The sequence below is a fragment of the Rattus norvegicus genome, chromosome 7 (genome assembly GCF_036323735.1).
Source record: "Rattus norvegicus strain BN/NHsdMcwi chromosome 7, GRCr8, whole genome shotgun sequence".
Lineage (NCBI taxonomy): Eukaryota > Metazoa > Chordata > Mammalia > Rodentia > Muridae > Rattus > Rattus norvegicus.
The window spans coordinates 15,143,165-15,161,029 of NC_086025.1; the positions used below are offsets into that span (position 1 = coordinate 15,143,165).

Genomic DNA, 17,865 nt, shown 5'->3' on the forward strand with positions numbered 1-17,865 from the left:
CCTATAGTTCCAGCAAATGCAAGGCAGAGGCAAGAGAATCGTGAGTTCAGGCTAGGTTATAAAGTCAGAGAGTCTATTTCAAAAGACTAACTAGAAAAGAACTGCAAGGATGAAAGGAGCAAATAGCACGACACATCCCAGGACACCCAACACCTGCCTGTATACCTGCAGAGGTAGAACAATGGCAAGGCCCATGGATGCTCTAGAGCCCATGGACAGTGGTTAAGACTAGAAAAGAAGCTTCACTGCTCCAACTCAACAGCATCACCAACAAGCCACAACATAGAAAAGCACAGAGAGCCTATCTTAAACAGACACTTACCACATTCATTGAATTTGTCCTTTAGCATCTTCCATGTAAAATCAAATGGGAGCTGAGGAAAAAAGAGGCAGACTAATCTGTGATAAAACAAAGTCTTAATGTACAAACACTACAATAGATACGAGAATATGACCTGAAGGTACTTGGGCTGGGTATAATGTGATTTGCCTGGTATATGTACAGCCCTAGATTCAATCTCCAGTAATCCCTCCAACTCCAATTTAAAAAAAAATCCTCATTTCCTGACCTCTGTAAGATAATCAGCAGGGAACAAAACAAGTCTATCTAGAATTAGGCTATTAAGTGGCACAACTCACAATTTGGTGACAAAATGTAATTCATGCACAGCTACCTTTCCCGGAATTACTGTGCCAAGACTGGAGTGCTCCTTAAGCCAAGGGATCAGAAACCACAAACCTTTTAGAGCTCAGTCAATTCCTCACCTGGCATACCACAGGCAAATGCCAGACTATTGTATTTGTTTCTTTGTTATTTTAGAGATGGTGTCTAACTTGGTAGCTCTTGTTAGACTGGACCTCAGAGTGTCACCTCACCTCCGCCTCTAGAGTGCTGGGATTAAAGGAGTGGGCCACCATGCCTGGCACTGGGACTACTGCTATTCCAGTAACCCTTCAACCTCCTGCCCAACTCTGTAGATGGGCAAGCTGTTTCCCCATACTGCCCAGTTCTCCCTTCATCAGACTATCCTCTCTGGTATACACCACTCTGTCCACTGACCTCCCCACCACTTCATTCACATCAACACAGGAATTCCACTAAAGAACCACTTACATTTCTCACAAATATCTGGCAGGCCTTCCTGGCTACTCCAGGTGCATGGCCTCCAGCTCCGCCAAAGGAACCTGCGAAGCTTCCTCCAAAGTTGCCCCGCTCCATCTCAATGGCTCGGTCAAAACTAGCACCGCCGGCGCCACCCATGGCCAGGCCCATTCGCTCAATACCAGCGCCCAATGCTGGGCCCATGGCAGGGCCCATCCGTTCCAGGCTGTTGGCGCCCATTCGTTCCAGGCCCATGCGCTCAAGACTGTTGGCTCCCATGCGCTCAAGGCCCATGCGCTCCAGGTTGTTGGCGCCCATGCGCTCCAGGCCGGTGGCCATACGATCCATCACAGGACCCATGCGCTCCAGGCCGGCCCCCATGCCTGTGGGCACCATTCGATCCATGCTTAGGCCCATTCGCTCAATGGCAGGACCCATGCGCTCTACACCAGAGCCCATGCGCTCAATGGTTTGGCCCACACGGTCAATGGGTGCGGCCATGCGCTCCAGGCCGAAGCCCATACCGGCACCCATGCGCTCCACACCAGAACCAATGCGTTCCATGGTCTGGCCCATGCGCTCAATACTGGAGGCCATGTGGTCAAGGCCTAGTGGGCCCATGCGCTCGATGCCGGAGCCCATGCGCTCAACTGAGCCCATGCGGTCCATGACCAGGCCCATACGCTCAATCTCAGAGCCCACTCGATCCATGCCATGGCCTAAGCCTGCGCCCATGCGCTCCATGCCAGCACCGCTAATGCGGTCAATGCCAGGGCCCATCCTTTCGATCCCAGGGACACTGCCTCCAGCTCCACCTGAAACAGGAATAAAATAAAATAATAAAAGGCACAAGTGGAAGTCAGGGACTTGTGTAGATGTTCATATACTAATGTATGCCTGGCTGGGCACTTCATATCCTAAGTTCAACCACAAATCAGCAAGTCATACTCAAAGTAATTTACGATTAAACAACTCTCAAAAATTAGCATTGAAATCCACACAATCATCCTTTCCACTACATAACAAAGGTAAAGTTTTTAGAGTAAAATTTAGAAGGAATAAAATTTCATCTCCATACTGGTACCTGTGACAAGCTATAAGTAGTCACATTTCATTTCTAAAAAAAAAACTGTAATTTCCCCAGCAGCAGACATTGAGAATGCTCTTTAAAAGAAGCATGGAAAACTTCATACTCAGGGATAACTGACAGGGAGTTACATGGAGACAACTCAAAGTCACTTACAACCTTCATCCTCTCTTAACTTCTCCCTCTTAAAATGCCCTGCTGATGGCTACTCTGGCTGCAATTTCAGGGCATAAAATGATTACACATTCATGTAAGCAAAAAGTAAAACAAAAATATTCATATAGACCCCCAATGTACACAAGCACACAAACTGGTCATTTTCTATAACCTTTCCTTCTATAAGGAAAATTGATAGCTATTTTATTGCTTTGGAAGTAAGATGCTGCCAGCACGGTAAGTTCAGTTCTGGAAGAGGCTAAGGGTAAGAGACTAATGCACAATGACTCTTATCCGTAAAAACACAGACAGGACAGGAAAGGTCTGACTCCATCACCAAGGCCAAGACGCCACCAACTTCACCAAACAGAGCTCAAAACTGAAGTTTCATATTGCCCACTTCTCAGCCCACAGCTAGCCTCCTACTGACACAAGGTGCAAATTCAACAAGAGATTACCCAGCAATTTTTCTAACAGTGTGACCTGGCCAAAACTGTGTGACCTGGCATAAATCAACTTACCTTTCTGTGACCACTTCTGTGGCTGAAATGCAATACACTGGTTGGCAAAATCCAAAAGTACAACTTCAAGAATGTTAGCATTTCAGAACAGAAATAGCTCACAAAGCTCACTTCTTTATATTCGCAGGATAAAAAAGTTGTTGGCTCAACACATAATATAGTAATAATGCTGGCAGCCACATGCCCACAGCAGCAGAACCAGGAATAAACTTATTAGCAAGGATCAAACAGAAATTCCTGGCAAGTGGGCTGCCAAGAAAAGACGGAAGGGAAAAGGGGGGTGGAGGGGAGGTGAGCCTTAAAAGGTATGGTTAGGGCTGGAGAGTTGGCTCTGCAGTTAAGAGCACTTATTACTCTTGCAAAGTACCAGAATTCATCCAGTTCAGTTCAGAACCCACACCTCATAACTTTACGACTACTTGTAGTGCCAACTCAAAAGAGGTCTGCCACTTCTGGTCTCTATGGCATGTGCACATACGCACACACGCACATTTAATTCTAAGTGCTCATAAAACTATCATGGAAGAACATACAACAAAATGTTTGCAGTACTCAATGTACATGCAGGTTTCAACAAACATTTGTCATGCATTAGGTGGTGCACTTTTCAGTTTTAAGACTTTTTTTTTTTACATGCACTGGCTCTTTTATAGCCTTCAGAGGTTGTACCTATTAGCCCCCTGTAGGTGAGTTTTGTCACTTGTCATAAGCCACACAGTTAGGAAAAGGCAGCAACTGATACCATCCTGGGTCATCTGTGTCAGAGCCCATGTTTGTCACATTACACTGACTTCTCATTAAGTACTTGTTCTAACAACACCACCACCACCACCACCACCACCACCACCACCACCACCACCACCACCACCACCACCACCACCACCACCACAGAGGACAAACAGCTAAGTGATTCCTACCTCCTCCTTGCTTTGCAATGATCTCTCCCCTCTTCAGTGCATTACTTAGGATTTCTAAGGAAATCAGGAAGAAAACATAATTAGCCAAATATTTTTGTAACAGAAACCTGCTCATTATGTTCTAAAAGTATACATAGATTTTAAGAAAAAGGGGGATGGATTTGAGAAACATACATAAAACAACATCATGCTAGGACTCCTTATAGCTTTAGCATGAGGCCCACTTTACAGGGGTGCCTGTAAATTTGTCCAGCAAAGAGGACAAAACTTTAACCTTGCTCAGTAGCAGTTTTCTAAAGGTGGTCTAGACACACTTAGTATTGAGGCTTCCTTAGTAGGCAGGAAACCAAGGGTTCTCCAGGTGTCCTGGAGCCTGCATGGACTTTTCTCCGCATCACAAGTCAAAGTATCTGTACAGAGTAGGAGGTAAGACCATCAGCACCCAACTGAGTAGGCAGTATGTGATGGTGACAAAGGAGGATTATTTCCCTGCCCACTGTCCCATCGAGAAAACGTTGCTTGCTGGCCAATGGCTCATACCAGCCTCAGGTTTGCTACTGCTTTAGAAATTCAAAGCTTTAGCTTCTATCATGTGAGAACACATCTACTAGCAGAAAATGGGTCCTTAAATTACATCAAATTTGCTAGCTGGACTTCCAAGCAGTCATAAGGGTTTGCAAATGAGACCTCAGGGGAAATCTTTATGAAATGACATACACAAGCAGATCCACTTTCTGTGGCCATCTTTTAGGACTACATGCCTATGCCTATGCCATGCTCTATGCCGTCGTGCAGCCATAGCAATCTTAAAAGAGTATATTTGCCAATGGCAGGCACCTAATGGCCCAGAAAGAATGCCATCCATGTAACCTTTGCCCCTCCTGAGGTCCAGAGCTGTTCCTACAGACTCTGGTTATCTCCTCTTAGTTGGGAAACACTGTGTATGGTATTTAAAAGGGAGTAGGTGACTTTAGGCAAATCACACTGGTCATCATCTTTGCAGGAATGCATAATGGGTAGTATTTGCAAGGAATAGAGAGAAGATTCTTAAATGTACCCTGCTTGCTGATAAAGAAGTAGAATAATCATCATCCTGGGCATGTGGGAAAATAAAGGGGAGAATGAATGGCTACTTGGCTCCCAACTTAAGCACAGACCTAGCAAGCTTGGGGGGTGTGAGCTAAGGACCCAGTTCCACAGGGCTTGGTTGATAGAATACATTCCTGTTATTGTTTTGGAGACAAAAAGTAAACTTAGTGTGGTGCTATGAAGTGTGTCAGTCAGAATAAAAACCTCATACTGCTGTGTTGTTCCAGGGCATTGTATACAGGTCCACCTGTGTTGACCTAACAAGAATGAAGTTGAGACTTGCCTACCAGAAAAGGCAAGGTACCCAAGGAAGCTAGGTGCTTCTGTGTCAACATCCTGAACAAAAAGAACATGGCCTTAAAAAAGAAGAAAAAAAAAAAAAAGACCCTGCCTTGGCCTGGGCCTCTGTATGCTCCAGCACTCTTGTTTCCTAGCTGTCCCCAAATGGAGACTGTTGCAAGCCTTTGTGATTAATTATTTGTATTACAATGGATACCTAAGTATTGTTATTACACATTTTCCCCATTGTAGCTGGAAATCAACACTGCTTCTTTTTTTCTTTTTTTTTTTTCTTTTTTTCGGAGCTGGGGACCGAACCCAGGGCTTTGTGCTCGCTACACAAGAGCTCTACCGCTGAGCTAAATCCCCAACCCCGTTCAACACTGCTTCTTAGGCAACAAAATACACAGAAAATGGAAGCTCTTTATCAAGAGTCAGTATTAACCTGAAAATGCTCAACCTTGCTACATGGACACCTGAGACTCATTTTAGCACTTGTCTGGATTTCACAGAACACTGACGCTTACTAAGAATGCCTACAACAGGGGCTGGGGATTTAGCTCAGTGGTAGAGCGCTTACCTAGGAAGCGCAAGGCCCTGGGTTCGGTCCCCAGCTCCGAAAAAAAGAACAAAAAAAAAAAAAAAAAAAAAGGAATGCCTACAACAGGAATGTCTTATCATTAAAGTTTTGCTCACTGTCCTTCTAATGTGTGCTTGAGGTCATCAAGTCATAAAAAAATCTAGGAAAACAGAACTAATTAGAAGGAAGAGGGCTTTCAAAAGAAATGATGAAACTTCCTGGAAACTAAAGTTTCTTGATAGTTTGTTTTTTAAGAGATTTGTAGACTTTTAGAAACTGGGTGGTGGTGGCACACATCTTTAATCCCAACACTATGGAGGAGGAGGCAGATCTCTGTAGTTCAAGGCCAGTCTGGGCCAGACAGAGAAATCCTGTCTAGAAAAATTAAAATATAACAAAAAAAGTATCTATAAAGCAAAATAAACAAACAAAAAAAGCACAACTTGCATGCCACAGCTGTGTTCTATTTCTTACTTTGTAAAATAACCATTTTAACATTTGATAAAGCATGTATACATGAAAATATTTATTGAGAAAATATTCATTTTATTACCTTCCTTGTACTTTACAAGGTAGGGAAGTTTTACCTTTTATGTCATATAATAAAAGGACATTTTTGAAAAGGAAAATAATCCCTCCTCACCCCACCCTCCCAAACTTGCATTTCTCCAGTTTTTTTTTGTTTATTTTTTTTTGTTTTTTGAGACGGGTTTTTATGTAGCCTTTTGGCTGTCCTGGAACTAAGAGATCCAACTACCTCTGACTCCTGAGTGAGAGGAGCATACATTCTCCTCAGTCTTTTGCTATGTAGGAAAACATACTCAATAAATTTAAACTTTCTATAGATATTCATAGACAGCTCCCCTCACCACCCCACCTCCATGCAGATGCCCCAACTAACTCTGTACCAAGTCTCTGGGCCTCCAAGTCATTGACTTCAATTGTTCCTTTATCCTGTCTCCCTACATTTTTGCTTTGAGCATAGCTTATCTACTGGTTGTAAAGAGCAATCCTTTCTAGGTCTTAGCATATTGCATGTGCTGCTGATATAGCAACTTGGCCAAGGTCACATGCCTGGCAAATATGATGCAAAGGCTGCCCAAACCGAATACCTGGGTACAAATTTCTATCCATTTGTTCTTTATACCACTGTTAACACTGCTGAGAGTTATTTGCCATCCTATCCGTTACAATGTCTTAAAAATGTTGAAGCTCTGTAAGAGACAGGCCAAACACATTTAATACCTGCCTAAGATGGTCTTCACGGGGCTGGAGAGATGGCTCAGTGGTTAAGAACAGACGAACTGGGCTTGATTCCTAGCACCCACATAGGCTCACAACAGTCTGACCTCAAAGGCAACAGGCATGCTTACGATGTACATACATACACAGGCTCCCTCATATTCATAAAATAAAATTCATTTAAAAAAAGTCTTGGGCTGGAGAGATGGCTCAGCAGTTAAGAGTACCCAACTGCTCTTCCAGAGGTCCAGAGTTCAATTCCCAGCAACCACATGGTGGCTCACAACCATCTGTAAAGAGATCTGATGCCCTCTTCTGGTGTATCGGAAGATAGCTACAGTGTACTTATATATAATAAATAAATAAATCTTAAAAAAAAAAAAAAAAAAAAAAAAAAAAGCACTAACTGCTCTTCTGGTGGTCCTGAGTTCAATTCCCAGCAACCACATGGTGGCTCACAACCATCTGTAGTGGGATCTGACGCCCTCTTCTGGTGAGTCTGAAGACAGGTATAGTGTACTTACATATGTAAAGTAAATATTAAAAAAAAAAGTCATGTATGACCCCTACCTCCATCTACTTTATACCTGTACATATACATCCACCTCTCTCATGCAAGATTCAAATGTGCATCACTTTGCTTTCCGCCTCTACTGAAAAGTCATAAGAAAATCTAGTAGTATTGGATAGACAGGGGAGTATAAATCCATGGTATGCTTGTCTGGCATGCCTGAGGCACAGGGTTCAATGTCCAGCCGAAGGGGTAATAAAAAGTTTTATTTCACTCCTTGGGAATATCAGGCAAATTGGTATTATATAATATATATCTTTTAGTGTATAACTGTAAGTTTGTTTGCATACAGCTCACACTTATCCTTTCAAGGAAGTAAACAATTAGAGATATGGAAGTTAGGCTGGGTTAGAATTTTTACATTTATTTGTTTAGACGTGCTGCCTATGGGAAAGTACACATGCTAAGTTGCCACAGGACAACTTGTAGAATTCAAGTTTTCTTCTTCAACCATGTGGATTCTTGAGACTAAACCCAGTTCAGTGGAAATGTAAACCTATCTCTGCATTACTCACAATGTAGCTTTCCTGTATCTCTTCACCACCATCTATCTATATTAAGAATCAGAGAAAAGGTAACAAAACCTACACATAGCTCTGTGTACTCTGGAGGCTGGATGGTGCAATCCTCAAAAACACCTTAGAAGATGCTAGCCTGCCACATACTGCTTGAACACATTACTAAAGAACAAAAACAAAGCAAAAAATAACCAAAATGTGAAATAAAACAAAACAGCACAAATTCTTAATGACTCTTATGACTTAATGACTTAGGGAATAGTACTAGCAGCTTTTCAGCAAGTAGAAATCAAACTTCTTTTGGCACAGAGAGGATTTTCAAAAGCAAAGACATCAAGTCTCTCAGCACAGGGGGTACCACCATGCTAGAGGCGATCCTAAAAGACAGGATGTAGGCATGATGAAGAGGTGAGTTCTAGAGAAAGGCTGAATTCCATACCCCAGCATCGCTAATTACTAGCCATATGACCTTAGGCAAATTACTCTTTGTGCCCTAGTTTCTGAAAAAATGAGGGTAACACCACCTACTCATGTGATTCTTAGAAGGACTGAATGGTTGTTCTGTTTCTAAAATATATATGTTGGTTAACACTTAAATGTGAAGATGATACTGTTTCACTTTTGGACCATCACACTGGCACCAAGACCTTTTGATATCTCCCATTCTAATTTATGTACTGAAGAAATCTATATCAAATTATGGTTGTCTTAGGAATCAAGTCAGGTGTTTTAAATCTGAGCACATAAGAATGAATCATAGCCATGCAGGTGGCCTATGTCTTAATACCAGTACTTGGAAGGTAGAGGCAGGTGGATCTCTGAGTTTGAGGCCATCATGGTCTACATAGAGAGTGCTAAGACAGCCAGGGCTGTCTCAAAAAGAAAGCCTGTCTCAAAAAAAAAAAAAACAAAACAAAAAAACAAAAACAAAAACAAAAACAAAAAACAAAACAAAAAAAAACCAATAAAAACAGGAGGAGAAAGAGGGGAATGATTCTCTTCACCTAATAAATACTGCATGACTTACTGTTGCAAGATTTACAAATACCTGCGGTGGGATTTACCTTATTACCAGATATGTAGTAGCCTAATGCATTCTGGACAAACTTTGTCTTCTCAAATAATGAGATCTCATTAACTAATGCAAGTAGAGGCAAGGATGAATCCATCCCTAATTTGTTCAAGCCAAATATACAGAAGACAGTTATCTGAAGTCTTATCACAACTAATCTGACTTCCATCAAGTAACTCTTGGGTGACTCAAAACCCCACGATTAGAGAAAGTACCACTGATTTCTATTAAAGATGGTCCAATCCTGTATTATAATTCAGCCACAGGTCAATGTCTACATAAGGCCAAGTACTCGTGTGTACATAAGGCCAAGTAAACTAAAAGGCTGATGTGGTCAGCATTACAGGCTTGATGCTCTGGAGTTACCTGAGGTTTTGGAACCTCTTCTGTACTTGCAAACAGATGGCCTTATTTTGTCAACTAGGCAAACAACACCCAAGAACAGGTCAAAGCTGTGTTTCAGGATGAATGACATCTCCAATGCAGTGAAGCAAGGTGTATGTAACCCCCTTGTAATTAGTATCATTAGGAGATTTAATTCTTTCCAATAGTCAAGTGAGATTCCTTGGGCATACTGACTGAGAGAAAAGTCTTGTCATGAGCAGAGAAACTGTAAGACTTCATTAGCATTTACAGGATGAATGGTCTACCATGGGCCAAGTCAGGCATGCATTTACCCACTTCTCCTTTTCTGACCTCAGGCCCAGGAGCTCCAGGGCTCAGGTCTAGAAATTACTGTAACCCTATGATTGAATGAACCTGGGAAAAAATACACCCGTTAAATTTATGTCTACATAAGGCCAAGTAAACCAAAACAAGGCCAGCAAGTTGGCATCAACATACTGTTAATCTTGTAATATAATCATTATCACCATAAGGTTGAAAGGGATATTATAATTTGTTACATAACTGGATTTATAAATAATTTTTCCACATTTTGGAGTAATCAGGGTAACAAATAAAAATAAAATGTACCAGTTTAGCATTCTGTGCCAAGAGCATTTTGGAAGGCATTCTTTAATTATTATTTGCGCATGTGTATGTGGTAAAGGGGGTTGGGGGAGAACAGACACGCAGAACCTGCAGAGATCAACTTAGGTGTCAGGTTCCCTGGAACTGGAATACGGACAGTTGTGAGTCATCATGTGGGTGCTAGTAATTGAACCTGAGTCCACTACATGAGTTGTGTATATACTCTTAAAAGGTTGAAATCTCTCTCCAGTCCTGGAAAATGTTTTTGAACGCTGAAGGCAGTAAAGAAATTTGAAATTTTTACTACTCAAGTAGTAAGGGGGTTTGATACATTGGCTACCTTCAAAGTCTTACGTGAATTAGGTTTTTTAGCAGTTTCAAAGGTATGTGATTAAGTGGAGAAACAGAAGTAGGACATCACTCACAGTAGGCTTACAAACAAGAAGAATCCCTCGGCTATCAAAGGGTAGACAAGACACAAGCAGGAGGGAATCCCATTCTTACCATTTATCCGGCCCATGTTCATCCCGGATCCAAATCGCCCCATGTTTTCCATACCACCACCAAAGGGTCCTTCCATGCCTATAAGAAAAGTATTTAATGTCATCCCAACAAACCTGCTCACATTCTTCAGGCAAGGAAAACTTTATATTTCACTTTTGACATTATGTTATGAATATACGAAGTTTTAGAGCTTTTGGGTAAAGAAAAGATTTGATTTCCTTTTTTAAAACCTGGCTTGATTCGACCCCTTCGTGAATACACAAGCAAGAATACAGAGAGAGAAAGCAATCTGCCCAAAGTCACAGAGCTAGTTAGTAAGAAAGCCAGAACCAAGGCAACAACAAATAACCACTGGAATAATACACAAATAAAATCAAGTAATTCTTAAGACTTCTAGAAACCAAAGGAAGATACCACACAGGGTTTTGAAAACAAGGAAAATGGGGGGAAACACTTTGATTACATTATTTTAAATTTCTTACCTCCGATTTTATTTATTCCAAATCCTATGCCTTCCATTCCCATTCCTTTAAAAGAGAAAGTCAATGCAAACAAACTTTATGTCAAAACAATAATGCTTAACTTTAAAAGCACAAAATTCCAAACCAATACATTAAAAAAAACTTTGATGTTATTATATTTCAAAGGTGGGGGTATCCACTATCTTAACTGTCAAGATTGTATTTCAAGCAAAAGCTTTTAACAGAGTAAGTTTAAATGTAGATTAAAACTAGAGCCCATGTAATCTTATTAAATGACCAAGCCAGACAACATTAAATATAAAATATAACAATCAGACACAAATTATGTAAAGTCGCTTTTTAAAATGTTACAGAACAGAAAGAGATGTTTAAGACCCTATTAAAAGCAAAAATTAAATAATAATAATAATAATAATAATAATAATAAAAAAGCAGTTTCTAAACCATACATGCTCCCTCCACCATTCCCAATCAAATAAAGTGTGTTGAGGTTGGTAGAGCCATGAGATCAGGGATATGTAAGAATGACAGTGCTAAGGCAAAGCATCCACATAACCATTTCAAATGATTCTATGAAAAGTCCAAGTCTATATCTAAAAGAATGAAATACGCCTTAATAGCACAAAAATATAGTACTCAGAAACTTAAAAAACACACATAGCTAAGCTTTTACTCATTCTATTTTCCTTGTCTTCTGAACAAAAACTCTTAATTTTTCCTTGTAACCCATGAGTTCTGTCATTCATAAAAGCTTTCAAATTCCTTTTATTTTATCAAAATGCTCATACTATAGAAAAAAGTTATGTCAACATCAGGTGCAAAATAGTCTTCTTGACAGGCTTAAAGCACCAATGGTAGAGCTGTGGGTCCTACAGTCAGTGGGCTGGCTGCACTGTTACCTTGGGTAACTGCAGTGTGACCTTGGGTGAGATCAACTCTCTACCTTGCTTCCTTTTAGTAAATGGTCTATGTCTGCTCAAAAGTCATCATGACTAAGATGAAGAGGCACAGTGGCTTAAAAAAAAAAAAAATCAACTCAAAACAATGCTGGTTTTCTGCACATGAGGATGAAACAAAAATGGGATTTTGTCCCAATTGCATTAATCCTATTTGAAAATCTCCAGATAGAACTGACCACCTAATAGTGGCTTTAAAAAAATTCAATTTTCCCCAGTTATTCCCACTACAATTCTCACCTGCAGGTCCTAGGTTTCCCATTCCAATGCCTTTGTTCAGGTGGTTGGCATCAATAGGCTGCCCTCCAGGTCCTAACCCCATACCGATACCACCAAGTCCATCTGAAAGAAGCAGAGAAAGTCAAGAATGTGGCTTCCCTTTCTGAAAACACGGTGATCCTCAGAGGCAAGACACTGGTACATTCTGGCTGCCATGCTTCATCCCTAGACCAAGCAAGCCTGACTTGACTTTAACACTTACACACCTGCATATCTTTGAGTGTCCCTCTTTATACATGTACAGCTTTTTACATACAGTCAGACTGGAGCATAGAATATGTACCTATATAACAAGGGCAGCTACAAAGTCAGTTTGCAGGCTGGCAAGACTCAAGGGTTACACCCAATCCTGAACTCTACCTCCAGAACCTATGGTAGAGAAAGCTGGTATTTTCCAGTTGTTCTATGCCCTTCAAGCACCTGTACATTTACACAGACATACACATACAAAATGAGTGCACGAAAGAAACAAATACAATAATATAGTACCACTATGTAGCCCTCTCTGCCCTCAAACTTATAAAGATCCACATGACCCTTGCCTGAGTATTGGGATTAAAGTTATGCACAATGCCTGAGCCCCACGCCATTTTTTTTTTCTCTAAAAAACTCTAACCTTTTTCTCTTCCCTCCCCCTTTGACCCCTTCTTTTAAAAATGAGGTCTTGGGCTGGAGAGATGGCTCAGAGGTTAAGAGCACTGTCTGCTCTTCCAGAGGTCCTGAGTTCAATTAGGTATTCCTGCAGGCAGAAAGCTGTATGATGTATACATAATAAATAAATAAATGCTTTTTAAAAAAGTTTTAAAAATGAGGTCTTAGTCTGCAGCCTAAGGCTGGCCTCCAACTTGAGATCAACTTGCCTATAACCTCTGAATGCTGGTATCACAGATGTGGGCCACCACCTCAACAATTAATAAATTGATATCCAGCACATCCTCACCGCTATGTTCCGCAAACAGAAACAAGAAAACAAGAATGCAGACTGATATTTGGAAAGAGCTACTAAGGCCTGACACTTAAACCAAGATAATGAGCGACAAAAAAACCACGTCAGGCTCTAGGTACTTAATCTAACAAGTAGGTTTTAAATTGCATGGCAACAGCTCCAAGAAGTCACCAAGGGTTATTACTCTAATGTACTCAAAGCTCTGAGATCAACCCTTTGAGCCATACCAAGAGGCCAAGAACCAAGAATAATGGGCTCCCTGGGGCATAGTGCTCTTTACCTCTAGCACGAGCATCAACAAGAACAACAAACTTGTTAAGTGACCACCTGCAAACAGGTAGTAAGGGAATATGGTCCTTTCAACAGACAAGCCATCTCCTGTCTCCCTGATCCCTTTTTTGGCACTGGTTAATCCAATCAGTATATCTGCATTTCTGATCTATTCTTAAAGCCATAGGCTCTTTCAGGCTACAATTACACAATTTCATTAACTTTTTCATCACTCTGAAAACCTCATCCCCAGTAGCAGTCACTCCTCAGCTCTCTCCTCAGCAACCATGGGACTTACTTGCTGCATTTTAGATCCACTTGTTCTGGGCACTGCCCAAAATTGGAAACGAGGTTTATCTATACTTCCATTTGCAATTTGTCTAACCACCCACCTACTCCAAGACACTTTCAAACTGCATAATTTTGCCCTCTATATCTGGGCAGCCTGCCTTGTCACAGTGTAATCCAAGAGCCCTTCTTTAAAAAGTATCTGCAACAGAAAAACTCAATGTGTTGCTCTCCTAATGCTGTTATAAGACAAGATACCAGGACCAAGGCAACTCATTAAAAAAAGGTTTAATATGGGGCTCATGGTTCCAGGAGTTAAGACTCCCTGATCATCATGGCAGGGAGCACGGCAACAAGGCAGATACTAGAACAGTAATTAAAAGCTAACATCTCGGGGTTGGGGATTTAGCTCAGTAATAGAACGCTTGCCTAGGAAGCGCAACGCCCTAGGTCCGAAAAAAAGAACCAAAAGCTAACATCTCTACAAAGACAAAGCAAAGAATTAACTGGGGATATTGTGGGCCTATGAAACCTTGAAGCCTGCCCCAGTGACTTATGATCTGCAATAAGGCCAGACATCCTAATCCTTCATAATCGTACCATTAACTGGAAACCAAACATTCAAATATATGAGCCAATTGAGGGCCATTATCACTCAGGCCACCACACACAAAAAAAGCCTTGGTACACAAGTCAAGGTCTGAGGACAACTTGAAGGAATCTCTTCCTCGAACATGTGGCTGCCAGGGGTTAAACTCAAGTCATCAGGTTTTGTATCAGATCCCTTTACCCTCTGAGCCAGTGCCACTATCAAAACTCTTTAAGTTGTGAATTTCTTCACTCATTTCTTATCCTGAAAAATCTATAGAAAACAACTAATCAAGACATGCATAGCAAGTGCACATCATTAATCCCAACACTTAGGAAGTTAGAGGCAAACAGATCTCTGTGAGTTCCAGGCTAGCCAATGCTACATAGTGCAACCTGTGTAGGGTGGGGTGGTGACAGGACAAACAGATCAAGAGAACCCCAGGGTAACCTTTCCACAACCGCAAGTGTAAATATAACTGTAACAGTTTCTATTTAGTATAATTCATATACTCACGAGGAAGTTGCTGTGGGCGTTCAGGAGGAAAAAAGTCTCCCTTTGGTAAAGCCCTCTCATCCTGGAAAAAAAGAAAGAAAGAAAAAAAAGAAATCTCTACTGGAGCACCAATAACAAAAGAACCAGAGAAGCCACCTGTACACCTCCACACCTGTAATCACAACACTTCAGAGACTTACAAAAAAGGGTCAGGAATTCAAGGCCAGCTTTGGGATACATACCAAGTTCTAGGATAGCTTACATTACACAAAACAAAATAAAAAATAATAACAAAGATAGGTTTGGAGATGTAGCCCAGAGATAAAACACCTGCCTATCATTTACAAGGCCCTGTGGCCAGTCCTTAGCACCAGGGAAAAAGCAAAAGTTTAAACTAAACAAACCAGATAATTAGTTAAATATAAATAAACTATGACATAGCTACGGCACAGAACTACATCAAACATAAAGAGATATATGGGAGTATGTTTTTATCTTCTGGGCCAACAACAGGAAGGATAAAAATACATTTGTATTATTTGGTGAGTAGGGCAGCACCTGAGCAGTAAGTACCAGTGAGGCTTACACTATCATTTCATGGTTTAATTATTTATGCTTATCTTATGTGCACTGGTATTTTACCTACATGTATATCTGTGTGAAGGTGTTGGAACTCTTGGAGCTGGAGTGGTGAGCTGTCATGTGGGTGCTAGGAATTGAACAGGAGTCTTCTAGAAGAACAGCCAATGCTCTTAATGCTAAGCCATCTCTCTAGCCTCTCTTTTCATGTGTTTTGAGACTTATGAATCCATTAGCTATTCAAAGAATTAAACTCCTTCAAATAACAAAACCTATAGTTCCATTTACTTCTGAATCTGAACCCTAACCAGACTGCCCTCAACATCTTCCAGTACTGTTTCTATAAATTATTTTCTTTGGCAACACTATAGCAGAGTTATTGTTTATGAAGACTAACTCCAATAGACCTTTAAAAGCTGTCTGAATCAAATATTTGTTCATTACAAATATAATACTAACCAAACACTGTATGTTATACTTTGAAAACTGGAGCTCGCAGGATACTCAATGGACTTCCTGAACATAGGAGTTAACAGTAATAGTCAACCAGAGAGGGATCTACAGAAAAAATTTCCATGAGCAAAGGCGCTCATCTCTCCGCAGACTACTAATTTAAGGGCTAGATATAGTTTTAGTAATTCTAAATTTCCCCTAACTTATTTGAACATATTACAAAGAAAGTGATCCTAGTAACTTACCATCTTGACGTGCATCGGTCTATCAAACAGCAACTGGCCATTAAACATAGCTGGTTATTACAATTAAGGCTATTTCTAACAATTGTTAAAGCATACTATATAAATCGATAAAAAGGTAACAATCCCATAGCTACCAGTCCCTCTCTGAATTCATAAGCAATTTCAACTCTTTAGGTATGAAGTTTTAGTAAAGACTTTATACTACAAAATGTTTCTGGTTAGTTAAAGCAAGCAGTTTCCTATGTGTTCAACAGGTCAAGAGTTCTACTACTTCTAAAATAGCATATTTTCTGGATAAATCATACAGTAATACTCTTCTGAGTTTAATTTCTGTAGTTATGTGTGACATGCTCCATTGTAACTTTAAAAAGATGTAACCCCAGGGCAAGCCTACAGCAGGGAGAGAGATCTCTTCAATGTCTACTCTACAACAGACAGAAGGTTCAATTCAAAAGGATATTATAAACAAATAAAAGTCCCAGTTCTTATAAATGAGTTTTCCTAAACTCTTCTGAAAAGACCATTCATAGCATGTGTCTATCCATTTGTGTTCCACTCCAGAAAATTTTCAGATTCCATAGTAATTTATTCACTCTAGTCACAGAAAAAAGTTACTTCTGCCTTATTATTATAATATACTTAGGTGCACTAATAGACGTCTAACAGTGCTGTGGGCACTGTCTGCCATGAGTAAACGCCCACAAAAGGATACATATAGCTTGCACAGCTTCAATGGACTGTTCAAAAGTCACAGTGCCTATTCCACGACTTTTCCCATCTTTATCTTCCAGAATGTCTGCTCGGACCACCACACCAGCCATACTAAATACTTCTTTCAGTTTCTTCCAGCCAACTTTATAATCCAGCTAGGTGAAAGAAGAGGGTAGAAACCTCAAGGTAAACTTTGGAGAAAAAGACATACTTTTACTATTAAGACTTGCTTGACTGACTTTACAAGAAAATTAACTTCAGTGGAATTTTTCAAATAGGATTGCAGAGCCTGGCCTTAACTCTGCTATTTATTATCTCTTCTCTTAAATGGAACAACCGAAGTCTCCTCACATTTAACAAACTTTCCCCCTCAAACTTAAAAAGCCAGCAGGATGGTGGTGGCACCTGCCTTTAATCCCAGCACTCAGAAGGCAAAGGCAGGTGGATCTGAGTTGAAGGCCAGCCAAGGCTACTCCACAGACAAATTGTCTTGAAAACCCCAAAAAGTCACTCCCTCTTTTAAGTCTGTCCAACACTCCTAAACCCACTTTGTCCTAAAAGTATTTGTCCTTGCAGAGAATAAAGATATCACCATTTACTCCAGACACAAAAACTGTAACTCTATTGTCTGTCCATTCTTCCCTATACCTAAATAAACCCCAATAAGGATGCATATACAGCTACTGCTTTTGTAAATGCCTGAAAACCTCAGTAAACAAGACCTGGGTAGGACTGAGATCAATCCTGAAGCCACAAATGCAGGGGTTACAAGAGAACAAAGTAGAAGGTCTACTTTAAAATAAAAACAAGCTATCTATCCTAAGTCTTACTTAAATTACTTGTAGAACAGTGATACAGTCAATCTAAAGTGTTTTGCACACTTTTCTAACAATGTAAAATTAAATGCATACTGTTTTCACATACTCCCATCCCTCCCTATTTTTCTATTTTAGAGAATGTTC

At 40.5% G+C, this 17,865-nt stretch overlaps 1 protein-coding gene across 4 annotated transcripts in view; it reads right to left on the reverse strand.

Annotated features, from left to right (window-relative positions):
* Positions 1-17,865, reverse strand: part of Hnrnpm (heterogeneous nuclear ribonucleoprotein M) — a 37,995-nt gene that overhangs the window by 2,288 nt on the left and 17,842 nt on the right. For all 4 annotated transcript variants that reach the window (NM_053876.2, NM_001109911.1, XM_063262870.1 and 1 more), the window contains 9 exons: positions 16,905-17,058; positions 16,193-16,242; positions 14,937-14,997; positions 12,289-12,390; positions 11,093-11,137; positions 10,611-10,688; positions 3,784-3,837; positions 1,115-1,917; positions 323-374 (listed from right to left, as the gene is read on the reverse strand). In NM_053876.2, coding sequence (NP_446328.2) covers positions 323-374; positions 1,115-1,917; positions 3,784-3,837; positions 10,611-10,688; positions 11,093-11,137; positions 12,289-12,390; positions 14,937-14,997; positions 16,193-16,242; positions 16,905-17,058 — 1,399 coding nt within the window. The remainder of the gene's footprint in view (positions 1-322; positions 375-1,114; positions 1,918-3,783; positions 3,838-10,610; positions 10,689-11,092; positions 11,138-12,288; positions 12,391-14,936; positions 14,998-16,192; positions 16,243-16,904; positions 17,059-17,865) is intronic.